At 37.7% G+C, this 16,705-nt stretch overlaps 1 protein-coding gene across 1 annotated transcript in view; it reads left to right on the forward strand.

Moving 5' to 3' along the window:
* Positions 1 to 16,705, forward strand: part of USH2A (usherin) — a 551,884-nt gene that overhangs the window by 121,433 nt on the left and 413,746 nt on the right. Inside the window, exons 14-16 of the mRNA XM_012558807.1 lie at positions 190 to 349; positions 2,137 to 2,308; positions 8,117 to 8,264. Coding sequence (XP_012414261.1) covers positions 190 to 349; positions 2,137 to 2,308; positions 8,117 to 8,264 — 480 coding nt within the window. The remainder of the gene's footprint in view (positions 1 to 189; positions 350 to 2,136; positions 2,309 to 8,116; positions 8,265 to 16,705) is intronic.

Raw genomic sequence — 16,705 nt, forward strand, 5'->3', positions numbered from 1 at the left:
CAGTGGGTTTGGTTTTTTATAGTATATTTAAGGAAGAAAACAACCTATATTTTATTACTATTTCCATTGCCATTGATTTATTTTTATCTTGAATTTTACTCTAGCGGTTCTAAGTAGGAATACAGAGGAGTGAGATTACCTGAATAAAAAGTATAATGATCAATAAATTCTTGTTTCTCCCACCACTAGATTTGGCAGTATTTACACCCCACCACTTTCTGCTGAGTGCATGCACACATGTGGGGTGCACAAACAGCTCCTGGGTCATCCTGTACACGGCACAGCTGCCACCAGAACACGTGGAATCTCCAGTTTTGACCGTCTTGGATTCTAGAACTATATATGTCCAGTAAGTAGAAATGTTGTCTCTTCCACACACTGGTTCATGCAAGAATCCCAGTGAGTTCAATCAGGAGAAGGGCCGTGACATAAAATTAATTTTATTGTGATTAAATGCATAGAAATGATTAGTTCAGTGGTTCTGGGAAGCTTTGATTATCACTTGCCAACTTAATTTCCATTTTGTCTTTATGCAATCAGGCTGAGCTACATATGTGCACAGATTCTGTGCAGACTGCAGTGAAGGAAAAACTGACCACTAACATGGCTGATTTGAGCCCCTAATATGTGGTGCATTGTGTGTAATGATGTGGAATTAGACAATATATACATATATAGATGCTCACTTTCTATATACCCTTGTTTTTAAGTATAAACCAGGACCTTCTTGTCCCCTTACATTCGAATTCAACAAAGAACTTTCAAATATAGGCATGTTCAGATTATTTCTGAAGTGACGGATTCTTGCCCATTTCCTAATATATGGAGGAGAAGGTGTATTGTAACATTGAATTAAACTTTCCAAGACCTCTTTTTAACCTTGGCCTCATCACCAACAGTTTTAATTTAATACGATTTAATATTGTTCATTCATTTCTTTCAGTCTCAGTTTTCTCATCTGTAAAAGGCGTTTTGACTGAATGAATTATGTCATTAATTCAAGCTGGAAAACACCGTGATTTATGACACCATTCTTCCAAGTCTAAACTCTCCTGTTGTCTTTTAGCGTGCCCCAAAGCCAAGCCCACGTTACTTATCCAACAAGACTTCCTACTACTCTATGGTCAAGTGTTCAGCTGCTCACCAAAAGGCCAGCAGTTCGAATCCATCAGCCGCTCCTTGGAAACTCTATGGGGCAGTTCTACTCTGTCCTGTAGGGTCGCTATGAGTCGGAATCTACTTGACAGCAATGGGTTTGGTTTTGGTATATATTTCTTAATGTACCAATCCCATGTCTGTACGATGCCTGTCCCGTTTATTCTCACCTGCACATTCTAATCCATTTCCCTCATCTGGAAAGCTCTCCATTCTTCTTCTGCGAATCCAAATGCAATCCATATATCCCATATATCAAGTATAAAATCTATGTATCTAGTTAATGTGTCGCCTCATTCAAGAAGTCTTACTTGACTACCTCAATTGCTCCAATACTCAACTTTACTAGATTCTGTAATTATACATATCATCTATGTTAGATTACTGGATATCTCAAGATAAGTACATTGTTTTAACTCTCTCCCATTTCACGTAATTTCTTAGAAATTCTACTTCTCCCAAATTTTGTTCTATACCTTAACTTCAAAATCAAGCACTCACTCGTGTGTGTATATGTACTATTGTTGCCGTTGTTTCTGGGTGCTGTCGAGTCTATTCTGACTCACAGCAACCCCGTATAACAGAGTAGAACTGCCCTCATAGAATTTTCTTGGCTGTAATCTTTATAGAAGAAGATTGTCAGATCTTTCTCCCGCAGAGTGGCTAGGTGGGTTCAAACTGCCAACATTTTGGTTAGCAACCAAATGCTTAACAATTGTGCCACCAGGGCTCCTTTTTGTATTGATAGATAATTAAAATTATACGTAAATAGAGGCAGGGACTGTGCCCTATTTTCTTTCTACATTCAGAGTAGGCGCTTATTAAATACTTGCTTTTTATTTATGAATCACCATTGAGCTTTTAGAGCGCTTTTTACAGAGGCACAAATCCAAGTTCTTATGTGTCCTTAAAGAAATCCTGCACATTTCAGGTTTGACTTGAATGAATGATGATGATAATGCTGTATTTCCGCATTCCCAGGTGGCAACCACCAAGGAAAGTAAATGGAATTCTGGAACGCTACGTGTTATATATTTCAAATAACACGCATGATTTTACAATTTGGGATGTCATCTATAACAGCACAGAACTTTTTCAGGATCACATGCTACAGAACCTTTTCCCTGGCAATAAATACATCGTCAAGCTGGCAGTAAGTTCACTCCTCTGTCACTTTCTCTGTCCCCATCCATCCCTCCGTCTCCCTTCTCTTTAGCCCATCTCTCCTCTCTCCCTCACTTAAAAAAGAAAAGAAAGAGAAAAAACCCTCAAATAATGATATTTACGCTGAAAACTTACTTCACATCCTAAATATAAATTATGTTGATCCGTTACCTACATATTAATTATGTATGATGCAAAATGATAGAATAACTATCTGAGTCAGTAGATTTTCCCAAATCTAATTTGGGATTATCAGGAATTCTTTCTTTTTCTTTTTTTAATTATTTTTAGAATGTCATAATTGTTGATAGCGTTTTCTAAAATGCTTGGATTAATAAGGTTATTTCCCTGTGGACCTTGCATTCATTTGAAAAAGAATGCACAGTATGGAAATTTTGATCTTATATTTCTAAATGAAGGTTTAAATGACCCCCAGATATTCTTGATTACTATTATATTCTGGTTTACATTACACTTCTATCTCAAAAAAAAAAAAAAAAGTCACTTAATAAAACCCAGAGTCAACATAGTTTAAGGGTTTCTGTAGACAGACAATAGCATTTTTAATGCAAAAAAGCACTCTTAAACCAAGGTCTTTATAAAGACCTTGATATTACTGTGGAATTTATACTCAGTAGTTCCTTTTGTTTTTGGATGAAATATAATGCTTTTTTTTAAGTTGAATAGCACATCTGAAAATAACTGAATATAAACATGAGATTGTCCCTATTTGTTTTAAACACACTCTTCATTTTATAGCAATACCTATATAAGGATATTTGCTTTGATAAATGCCATAGAAAATATTCTGCTCTTGATTATGAATAAATTTACATTTATGTAGACACTGTGTATGCATTCATTTTACTTAACATGCTCTTGAATGCTCTAAATATTATACCACGAGAAAATAAGCTACGTTCAAGTACTGTTAACTGTCTGACTTGAAGCCACAAAACAAGGGCAATCAGACCACGTGAGAGAGAAATCCTACTCGAAACTGATTCCAGGTGCCTAGGTGTTCAGCACAGCATATAAATTTATGAAACGGCATTTTTGATTATTTACCATTTTATTACCCGAGAAGTAAAAAGTATATTAACATGATTTTCAGAAGTGAATGCAGAAATCCTCACTATTTTCAAAACAGTAGTAATATCGAAAGCAAGGAAAGTCTCAATCAGTGGGAAACAGCCAAAATTAAACAGAAATTATTGTGTTCGTGGTTTTTGTCAGGAGGAGGCAAATGGTAAGAAACAAAGTCCTACTCCCAAGGCAATTTTTCGGGTGTGCTAGGCAGTCAATCAAAACTTACCTCAATCTCCTGTATTTTTATAAGTCTGTAATACTTTGAAAAATAAACCCCTCCAGACCAGGAGTCTGCTCCCCTCGGCTTCATTTCAGATTTCGCCACGAACTGTGTGACCTGAGGCAAATTCACTTAACCACACTGAGTTTTATTTTCTTCCAGCCTCAAATTAGCACATTGAACTAAATAATTTTTAATGTCTCTTTGAGCCCTAAAATTCTGATACTGAAAAGGTGACCCCCCCCCCACCCCTGACAGTATTCTGTGGAGTCAAACGAGATCTGTCACCACCGAATAATGTTGCTGCAGGATGTCATGAAAATGTGAAAGTCTTTGCCTTAACTCTCGCTGGAGAAATTAACTTGCACACAATTATTTGCAACTTCACTCCATTTATGAGGGCAGAAAATACACTCGTATGTCTTCAGGAAGTATTTAACTAGAAGGTTCTTTTTTTTTTTGCTTAACTCTGTTAACCAGTAAATTAAATGAACCAGAACATTTTAAGTTCATCCTGGTTAATTGAGGAATTATTGTATATTTCACAGTTTCAATATAATAACTAGCTTTCAAGGTCATTCGATTAGTAGATGGAGGTCAGGTTCTCAGCCAGGCAGGGCTGCTTTTATAGATCGTTTTAGCATGTTGACTGAGTGCTGGAAAAACAAAACCTGCAGATAACAAAGCCTTGAAGCGCCTTTGGAATACAGGAAGAAACGTGGGGATTTGAACCACTATGATTTAATCCAGGCTTGTGATAGGTATGTTATTCATTTGACATCATTTAATTTTCCCAAATTAACTGGATTATAAACTCCTGAATGGCAAAGACTGCATCTTGCAAATCTCCTAGGCCATCCATAGTCCCTGACAGAAACTGGAAGCTCTGCAAACAATTGTTGAATGAATCAACAAACATCAGATTGAATTCGCCAGCTGCTCCTTGGAAACCCTATGGGGCAGTTCTGCTCTGTCCTATAGGGTCGCTATGAGTTGGAGCTGACTCTATGGCAATGTTTTTGGTTTGTTTTTTTGTTTTTTGTAAGTCCATTGATTTCATAAGGAATCTGAGACTTCTGATATGGATTAAATAATTTACTGGGAAGTGTCAGAGTTGGGGACTGTGTGTGGTTCCAAAGTAAATGTTGTTTCTACAGAGTAGCCTGTTGCTGCACTCAGCAAAGGATATGCTGAAGTTTAGGAGCTACTAACAAAGTATCTGCAACAATGGGCTTAAACCTACCACCCGTGGTAAGGACAGCACAGGACTGCGTGAAGTGTTCTGTTACACATAAGGTCGCCGTGAGTCAGAACTGACTTGACTGCAGCTAACAATAATCACAATAAAAATAATAAATTAGCAATTAAATAAAGAGCTATTCGTACAGACAGCTGTCAGTATAGGTATGGTATTACAATTTTTATATCACTGCTGGACCTTTGCCATCTGATGAACTTTAGGTATCACATATATTCCCTGGAAAAATTCTTGGAAATGACGAGCTTAACTTTTCAAAAGATCATGTATGGATAAAGTAGCTTCGTTATTTTCCTTCATGCTTTAAAATACGCTGTATTCTCAACAACCTGGTCCCTGTTTATCTGAAAACAAACTATTGGAAAAGAGAATGCTAGTTTGGGAGATTCCAGATGGTTTCAAAAGCAGTAGATACAGTTTTATTAGCTATGCTTTTCATTGTATCAAACTCAAATCCCCTATTTGGTCAGAAGTTACCATTTCACATAGTATTATGACTTTGCCTGTGAATTTGTTTGTAAGTGGCTGTAATTGCTGAAAGCTATAGAGCTAGGTTGGAACATCTTATTTTAATGACTCAGAGGCTTTCAAAGACTTTGCAGTTTAGTAAAGCCATCTTTGATCAATCCCACTATTATTTTGTTGAGTTTTTCCAAACCAGAATTTTAATCAGCGTTCGGCTGCCTTGCATGCAGTGGCCTCTGGTGCTGGCAGGTCAAACTAGATACTGATTGGTTCAGTTCGATTTGGATGATATTGGTGAGATCAGAGCAATCGGAAACAACTTAAAGAACATTTATTTCTTCACTGAAGACACTAAGATACCATGCTGTTCACTTAGCCACTTGAAATGTACACAGAAAGAACGTGCACAGGTCAAAAGGAAATATTTATGTAGGAAATTCTGTTATTTCAGAATTTATAAATTCTGTTTCATTTACAAGAAAAGTTGTCTCACAAACTCCTTGGATTTTTAAGATGCCTCTTCGTCAAGTGACTAGTTTACTGTCTCTGATGACGCTGCTCGATAAAGTGTCTTTCCAAACCAGAGGATGTCTTCGTTAATCCAGAAGGCAGCAGAAACTTCTCAAAACAAAGAACATTTCAATTCACTTTCTTTACAAAAATATGTGATTATATATTTCTTTGGGGAGAGATAGCAAGGGAAATTACTTAGGATGTGAATGAGAAAAAAAAAATACTGGCAAATAAACTATCAGAAGTAAATCCTAGCGTGCCGTGAATTTAACAGCAAGACGCTGCAGCAAGCTTTTCCCTAAGACAAAACAAAATCTAGAAAATGCAAGTGGATGGGTTTTATCTCTTTGTGATGACTAGAAAGAATGCTCTTGTGACCATTTTTCCTTTGATAATTTAGTAGTTCTACGTGACCTACGTGCTGGGTTTTCTGATGAACTTTTAGCACTTTTGAAATGTTTTGTTTTGTTTTTTTAATTTTTGTATTTTAATCATCAGGTAGTTATTTCTCAGGCTACCAGAGGGCATGTCCCGGAGCTCTGAGTCAGGGCCACACGCTTAATTGATTCTTGTGTATTTGCAGAGATTCCATTCTCAGGAGGAGCCTGGTTTTCTCCTAGATATATATGCGTATGCCACAGCCAAGAATTAGAGGAAGCCCACAGAGGTTAATTAGGTCCCCAATCTTAAGGCAATTGAATGCATAGGCGACAATTTAACCCGTCTACTGAAGCTGTTGAGCTGTTATCCCAAAGACGCACGCCACTGCTGCATTCTTAAAATAGAAAGTGAGATTGATCCCCACTGTTATTGACCACTGATTGGGTTGTTTATACTTATAATGGAGAATTTGCAATTCTTTGCAACAACATTGCAAAATAGTATAGTACTTCAATATGTATTTTTAAAAAATCTATTAAAAAACCACTCAACCTTCCATCTTTGGGAAAAAGAAAAATCTACTGCTTTAAGTATCATTTTCGCAATGTCAGACTTAAAAGCAGTGGCTGAGCCCTGAGCAATACTTTTTTTAATCATTTTTTAATTGCTGTATTAGTCATTATCTTCCATGAAAAGGGACTAAATAACTGTCTGCTTTTTACATTGTCCTATGATTTTGCTTAATTTTCCTATTGATTTTGATAAAATTGAGAGCTCTTTGAAAGATTTTTAAATTTCATTGTGTGAATTAAAGCTGTAACCTAAGGAAATGCTGAACAAAGCTTAAGTCCGGTTTTCAAATATCATTGTTCTATGAGGGTATAATTGCAATATTTACCGGCGCATCTAGGCTGGAAAACCCTTGTGCGTACGTCTCTGTTTCCTGGAGAGATGCTTATCCGACAGGTTACATAGCGACATACTTTCCTAATACTCTTAACCATTTTTTTCAGTTTGTGCTGGACATGCACTTGCAGAGGTTACTGAGTATCTTTAACATTCATGTTGCCCTTATTGGCATTAGCGATACTATATTAGGAAGCAGGGGGTTTCTGTGATGGTCTTGAGTTTTTCAGTCATGTGGGAAGCCCATCTCCTCTGGCAGCTAAGTAAATGACTTGGCTGTTTTAGCCATTGAGCAGTCACTCAACAACTGCTTTGTATTGACTGATTTATGAGAAATATTGTTTTGTTCAATTTCACCTTGTGTTATATTCTTAATATATTTGTCACATCATAGAATAAAAGTACAATTATGGTTGCTATACATAAATATACATTTTTTTTTTCCCTAGAAATCATTTGTTTTATCTTGAAGTAATCTTCATCGTGTCCCTAGAACTTTTCTCATGGGGTGGACTGTGTGTGTGTGTGTGAGTGTGTGTGAGCGTGGGTGTGTAAATGAGTGTGTGTGTGTGTATGTGAGTATGTGTGAGTGTGAGTGTGTGTGTGAGTGTGTGTGTGAGTTTAATTGACTATGAGAACCTCTGAGTAAGGCTAATTTCAGCAGGACTATTCACCCAGTCAATGTATGCCCTGCACCTCTGGGCTGCAATTTAGGATACATTTATAATTCATACATTCATACATCCTGGATTATTTCCTAATTATTATTGGAGTTGTTGGTCTCATGCCCTAAAAAGCAAGTGAATTTAATGTCAAACCCAGCATTGAAATAAAATTTACTTGGTGGGAGGGCGGGAGGTGTTAAGAGGAGCGTTATCTGAATTCTCCTTATGAATTCCCTTCTTCAATGTCCCTGTAAACTTTTGGGACCCAGAGTGACACGTGGTTTTTGCATCTCTGTGTAGGCCTGCACGGCGGGTGGGTGCACGGTGAGTGAGGCCAGCGAGGCCTACACTGATGAGAGTGTTCCAGAAGGAGTCCCAGCCCCCCGAGCGCGCTCATATTCACCTGACTCCTTTAACATCTCCTGGACTGAGCCTGAATATCCCAACGGTAAGTGCACTCTTTTAGCCTCATGTTAAAAAGATGATTAGTAAAGGTAAATTAATATTCTAAATGGCAGCTTATAGGTGGTGCTTAATTTTTAATGATCATTTTAGCACATAAAATACCTGAGATAGTATCATTGTCTGTAGTTGGGAGATTGTGGTTTTTAGGTTAATACACAATTTTGGTGGCTCAAAAGTGCTCCCTTTTGATAGTTCTTGTGTACTGCATCTTGCTGTGGAGTGTGCTTCAGGAAAGGCGAGGACAAATGTGAACTCCCAAGGAGTGCTCTGTGAGAGTGACGTTGTACTTTCAATGACTTCTGCTTTTCACAGCCGTTAGTTCTTTCTTGAAGAAGTAGATACGAGGTGGAAAGTTCATGGACCCGCTGTATTTCACAAGCTTTCAATTTCATAAATTTATCTTAAAAGAGGTCACTGGAACTCTATTTTTTAATACACTATGAGCATTTCGACGTGCAGTTTTTCAACAACACTTACCTAACTGAAGTGGATTATGTGTCTTTCTAAGTGTCTTTGTACAGTTTAGAGAATTACGCTAGCCAGTTAAACTTTTCTATCAGAAAAGTTTGTTATACAGTATTTATAATGATTTTAGGTAGAAATGGATTTATTCACTTATAGGGAATATCCTTAAGATTCATACAACACAGGGTCATTGTTCCACGCTGATAGAGGATTATGTGAAGCCAAATTTTGTTCCTCTTTGCGACAAATATCAAGACTTCTAGTATCATGAAACTATTTTAAGTAATTCGTTACTGAGAACTGAAATAGCTTCTTTGAGCATAGCCAACAAGAATGAAAAAAAAAACTGTGGTTTTATTAGTTTGTCTGATGTTTACTATGGTATTAATTATTCCAGTCATCTCATTTTAATTAAACTTTTGGCAAATGTGATAGATATATTTGAGGTAATAGAGGGAGCTCTAATAATTAGAGTGAATGATTATCTCTGCTACTGAAGTTATCCTTGTGCTATTACAAATTTCTTAATAAAAAATAAATGGATGTCTATTTGATACTTATATTAAGCAGTCAAAAATCCTGTCATACTTCTTACTCTACAAAGAAATCTAGTCCATAGCAGACAATGAAAATGCAAATAATTTATTCCAGTTGGATTGCTGTTAAATGCCATTCCGTGATTTGTGCAGTAGAACACTTTCCTTCAACCCAGTTGGTAGTTGCAACTGGGACTAGAACTGATTTAGAATCCGAGATTGACTAGAGAAATTCTTTCCACCTTTCAAAGAATCTTTGCTTATTATGATTTGTGCACTTAAAAGCAGTGTTAAAATATATTCATTGAGCAAGAAGAATCAGAGAGATTTTGGAGATTTATGGAACGTTTCCATTATATTCCAAACCTTGTGTTTAATCAAAGCAGAATTGTGTGTGTGTGTGTGTGTATACAATGGTTAGATATTTAAAAAATACTAGCTTTAATTAAAAAAAAGAAAAAAAAAAAAGTCTACTTCTCTCCACTGCTTCTCCTCTACTTTCCAGAAATTTTCCATTGTTTGGTTTCAATTGTCTGCTCTCTGGCAAAGGATAATCTACATATTGGAAAATGTTTTGTATCTCTGTCCATTTTCAAAGCTTCTACCTCTCCCCACAAACACTTAAAGAATAAAGTCCAAATTCTTCCATCTGTCATTCAAGTCACTCCCAACTCATATAACCCATTTACACAGCCCTGTACCACACCTTCCTTCTAGTCACCCTTGCATATTTACAGCATTAATGGAGGGTGAAAGACATGAGAGTGGAGTCGAACAGCCCTAGAATCAAATCTTGTCTCTGACATGTGTATATATAACTATATTACTTTGGAAACTTTATTAAACTCCACACACTCCGGTTTCCTCAATTGTGAAATCAGGGTTAATAATCCCTCTCTTCTCCCCATCTGTACCTGTAGAAATCCAACTCATCCCTCAAGGTTGAGTGTAGACCTCTTATCCCATAAAATTGTTCCACTCTTCCTTGAGTTTAGGTCAAGTTTTCCTTCTCTTAACCATGCAGCCTGTCTCTATGGCTTCATAATAGCACTTGCTTCCTTCAGCTGGGACTCAAACCATCCAACATTTGTGCCAGATGGTAAGGACCATGAATCATTTATTTTTCCTTCCTATCCCAGAGCCTAACACAATGTTGTACTCTTGGTTAGTACTGAATAATATTTACTTCATGTAATTATTTCTAGTGAAAAATTGCATTTGATCCATGCTATGAAGACTATAGAGCACTGACTCTCTGATGATACCAACCAGGAAGCTAACAGTAGTTACTCCCAAATTTCTGAAATACATGTGTTCAGCTGTGGCTGTGGGGGTGCTGGTTCTGGGTTTTCAGTTGAGAGTTTGGATCCTGCAATTGTTTAGGAATCTTTAATATTCTTTCCCAGAATACGCCCAGTTCAATGCCGAGTTCCATTTAATGAAACCAGATCCAGATTACACTCTGTGTTTTTTTATTTTTTGAATATTCTGCAGAAGAACAATGCACTTAGAGAATACAATGGGTTTCATCCGTATGTTACTAAAGAAACCCTTTCAAGTGGTTTAAAATGATGTTACCTAAGCATATCTGATCTCTAGGACCATCTTGAGGGCACTGATTGGAGAAGTAGATTCTAGAGCTTCACCCTAGATCTTCTAAATCAGAATGGCTCACTGCTTTTGTTATCACAAAAATGCTGAATTTATTCATGCCCCTTTGTTTTTGATCACCTCCTAAGTATCAGCCACTGTTCCATATGCAGGAGAAACCAAGATGAATGAAGACCAATCCTTGATCTCAAGGGTCTCAGAGTCCCCTTGGGGAAAAGCCATGTAAACAAATAATCACAAAGTAGAGGTGTGCCCAGGGGGCCAAGTGCCCGGAGGACAGGTTCCCTGAGGACAGCTCCAGGTATTTGGGAGTGCGGGTCATCGGTCGTATGTGCCTTCATTGAGATGTAGCTGGTCGGGGACATGTAAGCATTCAGACTGTGGTCACTATGAGTTGGAATCGACTCAATGGCAATTGGTTTGGTTTTTTGATTTTCTTCTACAGCAGGTGCTGCTTGCCTGGTTTTGCACACCTTAGGCTCCAAAATGTGGCTCTATTAGTCAGTTGGACCTAAACCTAAATGGATTATTTCACTAGGAATTTATAAACATTAAAAAAAAAGTCAAGAAAAATTGCATCTACTTTCCGTAATAATGATTGTGTATATTTTCCAATACATGCCTAGATGTGATAAAATATGAAAGGTATAAAAAGGTTCCGATACAAATTTCCAGTTCTTGCCCATTAAGCAATTGGTACTCTTTAACCAGAGTCTCTGGGTGGTACAAACAATTAACTCCACTATTAACGGAAAGGTTAGAAGTTTGAGTCCACCCAGAGAAACCTCAGAAGAAAGGCCTGGAGATCTACTTCTGAAAAAACAGCCATTGAAAACTCTGTGGAGAGGACATTTCTACTCAGACACACATGGGGCTGCCATGAGCAGGAGGTGACTCTAGGGCAACTGGTTGGTTTAATCTTTAACCAGTGTGGCTCAGGAAGCAGGCTCTGTGCTTTTGGATAATCCTTAACAAGGGGGCCTTTCTGGCATTGGTTGTCTTCTCTGTCTCCCAGCCTGCTCCTGCCCACCGGGTCTGCTTCGTAGGCATAGGGAATTTTTCCTGCTTTGGTCTCCTTTGTTCAATGCTGTACCAGCAGCTTCTAGAATAGTGCCTGACACGGAATAGGTGCTCAATGAGAAAACTGCTGACTAATAATCATATAAAATCATATAAAAATATATGTTAATTAAAAAAGAATAAGATCACACGATTAGTACTGCTGTAGCAACTTGCATTTTTCATTTAGCAATATGACGGAGACATCTTCCAATGGCAGTGAATGTAGCCCAAGCTCGTTCTTTCTTAATGGAGATATAGAATCCCACTGGATGAAACCACACTTTATATGACCCGTCTTTTATTGATGGACATTTAAGTTTCCATGATTTTGCTATTACAAATAATGCTGCTTGCTATTAATTGCCTTAGTCTGCCAAGTTCACTCTTTACGCACTGAGTCATTATCACTTGATTTACACCTACGGCTTTGCTTTCCTTCAGATATGCCCCGATGAATTCCAGAGGTTTGCTTCATGTACCTCCAAAACTAGCGTGACACTGCAACTTAGTGTTTCTCTAATGGGGGCCCTTTGAGCCCTGTTCCCTCTGGCGAAGGTGTTCTTTGCAGGCTGTGGTTTCAGGCCAGATTTTAAAAGCTCTTCATGTGAAAAAAGCTATTTTTTGGGCCAGGGCGGATAAGGACCCTACATTGTGTCGAACTTTGACTCCTTTGTAACACCATTAGCCATCACAAAGGATTACTGCATAATAAATCTGTGACCTGTATTGTGGGGATTACAGCTGCATAATTAGAATTACACTTTAGGAGCTTTTAAAGTCTCATGGACCGTATTTCCTCTCCTTTTCAGAAGCTCAGGTCTTAGAATTTTGAAATACATTTTGTTCCTCACACTTGCTAAAATCAGCCTAGATACCTGAGTGTGCCAAACCTATCCCTCCTTACGGGCCATAACATTTTTAGTGGTATTCTAAACTTAATAGAACACATATTTTAAAAGATACTAACTAAAATATAGAATATGGAATTCTTTCCCTTTATTAATACTTACAATTACTTGTCACTACCTCCATCTCTAGGTAACTTCACCCCAAATAGATTCCCTGTTAGACTGTGAGATGCACAAGGGCAGAGATCGTTTGAGCCTCGTTCACTGCTCTTGTCCCGGCACCTAGCACGGTGACAGTCACAAAGTAGATGGGCATTAAATAACTGTTGGATGAACTAATGTTTACTGTTGACAGGCACCCTGGTGGTGCAGTGGTTAAGTTCTCAGCTGCTAACCAAAAGGTTGATTGTCTGAACCTACCAGCTTCTCCATGGGAGAAAGATGTGGCAGTCTGGTTCCATAAAGATTTACAGCCTTGGAAACCCTTTGAGACAGTTCAACTCTGTCCTAGAGGGTCGCTGTGAGTCAGAATCGACTCAACGACGATGGTTTGGTTTTTTGGGGCACGATAGGGAGAACAATAAAACTGTAATTGTGTTTATGTGAGAAGCATATGCCATCCTACAACACACACAAATAGACATTTCCAGTACACCTTATAACCATACAGTACAGTGGGGTGATTTCAAAGGCAATGGAAAGGCATCTCGCTCTTGGCCTGCTGAAGGCTTAAAGCACATGTTTAGAGAGCCAGTCCTTTTGTCTAAAATTTGATCAGCCCAGTAATATACAGATATTCTAAAGATAGACAGCACGGGAAGCTGTCTGTTTCCCATGCCTCGGTGTGAATGTGTACACAGCTCCTGTGGCTGGGATTTGTTAAAGTCGAGACGGGAATATTAAGACAGAGGCATGTGAGCTGGGCACCTAGAAGACAAGCGTCCTGGTGTCTCTTGAAAAATGGAAGGGGTGCTTGAAGAGCCCAAGGAAGGGTTTCCTTAGTCTTTTATAGTGACCCATCTTTGTAAGAAATTATATGTAGATGTGTATCAAGACAGTGGTAACAATGTCAATAAGAGCAAAAAAGTTTAATCTGAGGAAGTTAATTATATTTGTAGACTTATAATAGTACTACGGAACCCTGTGGAACAGTGGTTAAGAGCTACCGCTGCTAATCAAAAGGTCGGCAGTTCAAATTCACCAGCTGCTCCTTGGAAACCCTATGGGGCAATTCTACTCTGTCCTATAGGGGTAGTATGAGTTGGCATCAACTTCACAACAATGGGTTGGTGGGTTTTTTTTTAAAATAGTACTATGAAGACCATAGAACATTATTGAAAGATCATTTAGTTCAGTTTTGAGTGCATGAATTATAATAATGATCTTTTATACACAATTTTTGTATGTTGTCCTTCACATTAAGAGATGATGTTGCAGAAATAAATTTTTATAATGTATGCAGATAAAGGTATATGTGTAAATGCTAATTAAGTATTCCAACCATGCACAGAAAGTATTTGATTTTCTGTTAATAGTACTACTACTCATAATGTACTATTTATAGCAATGTGCCAGGCACTGAGATAAAGGTTTTAATTTAATTATCATAACTAGTTCATGAAATAGGTATTGTTATTCCAATTTTATAGATGAGAAAATTTCAGATTTATAAGTATTAAGCAACTTACTTTCTCAAGATCAGCCAGCTAGTCAGTAGGAGTAGAGCACAAAACAATGTTTGAATGACTCAAAAATTCAGGGTCCTATTTGCTACACTATTCTGACTCCTGCTTCTTGTAGAAATGCTCATTAGATAGGATTTCACCTAGATGTGTTAAAAAAAAGATTTTTTTTTTTTTTTTTTTTAATTTCAGTTACTTGTTCAATGTCTTGTTCTCAGTACCGATATTTAAAATTCCTGCAATCACTGCTCTGGTTTTTCTCTGGGTTTAAAGAAACAATTGGGTTTCTCACGTTTTTTTTTTTTTGAAATAGCTGTTTTTTCTTAAATAGTCAAAATATGGTTCTATTTCTTTTCCTGGAAGGGCTGGGTTTTACTAGGAGAAATGGGATATAGAGTTCAGTGAATCACATAGGAAAACTCTCTGACAGTTTTGAGCAAACCTTGTGTAACTTTTATGAAACACCTCCAATCAGTTTGTCAGGTAGAATTTCCCAAGTACAATCTTTTTCAGATTCCGTCGATTCCATTTTTAGGAGAGCGTAACAGTAATAAGGCATTATTCCACAACGTGAAAGCTGTTCTCTCTTTTCCTTTTTAATTGAAGGATCAAGTATTCACACAGGGAGATATCTGCCACATTCAATCATCATCCAAACCTTGGGGGGAAACCCTCAGGTGATATTCACACTGCCATGCTGCACAGGAAAAAACAAGCAAGTATGTTTGGAGCATCTTTATTCACCAGGCATGTTATTTTTAGGACACACTGAAGCATTGTTGTTTAATTCTTACAGTAAACAGACTTCTTCAGTGTAAATAGAGATACCTTGTATTAAATTTACATTGTATTGTACTTGTATTGAATTTCCTTGGTTGCATATGACAACCTATCGAACACCTTAGGAAATGCAATTTGACATGACGTGACGAAGAGGCACCAAGATATACATCCCAGTGGATGAGCTTTATCGACAATTATAATCCAGCTTCCCTCTGAAAATTAAACACCTTAAAAATCCTGTCATTATAAAAAGAGAAAGGTGGCAGACTTGAAACTGCTTAACTTAGGTTGCCAGTAGGAATTCAGCATTCATTCTGTGGATTACCCACTGAAGAACAGAATTTGCTGAACTGGATTAAATGACCTGATCCCCTTGACCACATGGCACAATATTCTTTTATTTTATTATAGATCCCTTACTGATTATTATAAGAGAATAATCAAGAAAAAGCATGAAAAATGCAATGTAATATAATACATTACAATACAATACGGTAGAGTACAATACAATAAAATATGTTTGCTTATGCTGGTGTTTTTCTTTTGCCCCTCAGATCCACTGTTGCTCTTCCCCCACTGAGCTGTGTGCCCTGCGAGGCTGACCTTTATGGAATTCCTCAGTGGGCTTCCTCTCTGTGGCTTCCTGTTGGTTTGTCCATGGGTAGCAGCAGCAAGAGATGAGATAGTTAGAGAAGAGTGGAATCTGGGAACTTCTTCTTCTTGGTTCCCTTTCTCTCCGGCTCTGGGCTTCAGAGCCTGCACCCCGCTACCAAACATGGTGACCCCTATCTTACAGTTTCAGCCCTTTCTCCAGGTTCCTGCCAGGACCCTGGCTGACTCTTAATTCCCCTTTAATTCACACTTACACACAGAATATAGGGGGGATGTAGAGATAATTTTAAAATGCTTCACTGTACTAAGAATGTTAAAAACAAATCAGAAAGCAAATAAAACATCCATTTCGTCTGAATGTGTTTTATCACAACAGACGTAAGCAAAAAGGGGGAGAGCCAGGTTCGAAGGTTCTAGATACAGATCATTTGTCTTTAATATTTAGATTTTTAAAGTTATCAACTTATTGGTATCTCACTGAAAAGTCTTTCCTTTATTTTTGTGAAATCTTTATTTGTTGCAATTAATCAGATAACGATTTTTGACATTTTTCCGCTTGATAAAGTAATCCCAAGTACCAAGTTAGCTTAACAGTCAGTTTTTCATATAATCCTTACTTCCCTAAACCAACCAGACTGGGTTGGCATCCCCTCCCCTCTCTTCCCATTTTTCCTTTTTTTCGATCTGATTTTCCTTTAATGAGCTAAGTACACATAACTATTGATAAGTATTCACATAAAGTCTGCCTTCTCATGGGGATTGGAAGCTTTAGGAAGGCAGGGTCCAGGGCTGTCTTGATAACGTCTGCATTTCTAGCACATAGCA

This window comes from Trichechus manatus, unplaced genomic scaffold (assembly GCF_000243295.1).
Source record: "Trichechus manatus latirostris isolate Lorelei unplaced genomic scaffold, TriManLat1.0 scaffold00187, whole genome shotgun sequence".
Classification (NCBI taxonomy): domain Eukaryota; kingdom Metazoa; phylum Chordata; class Mammalia; order Sirenia; family Trichechidae; genus Trichechus; species Trichechus manatus.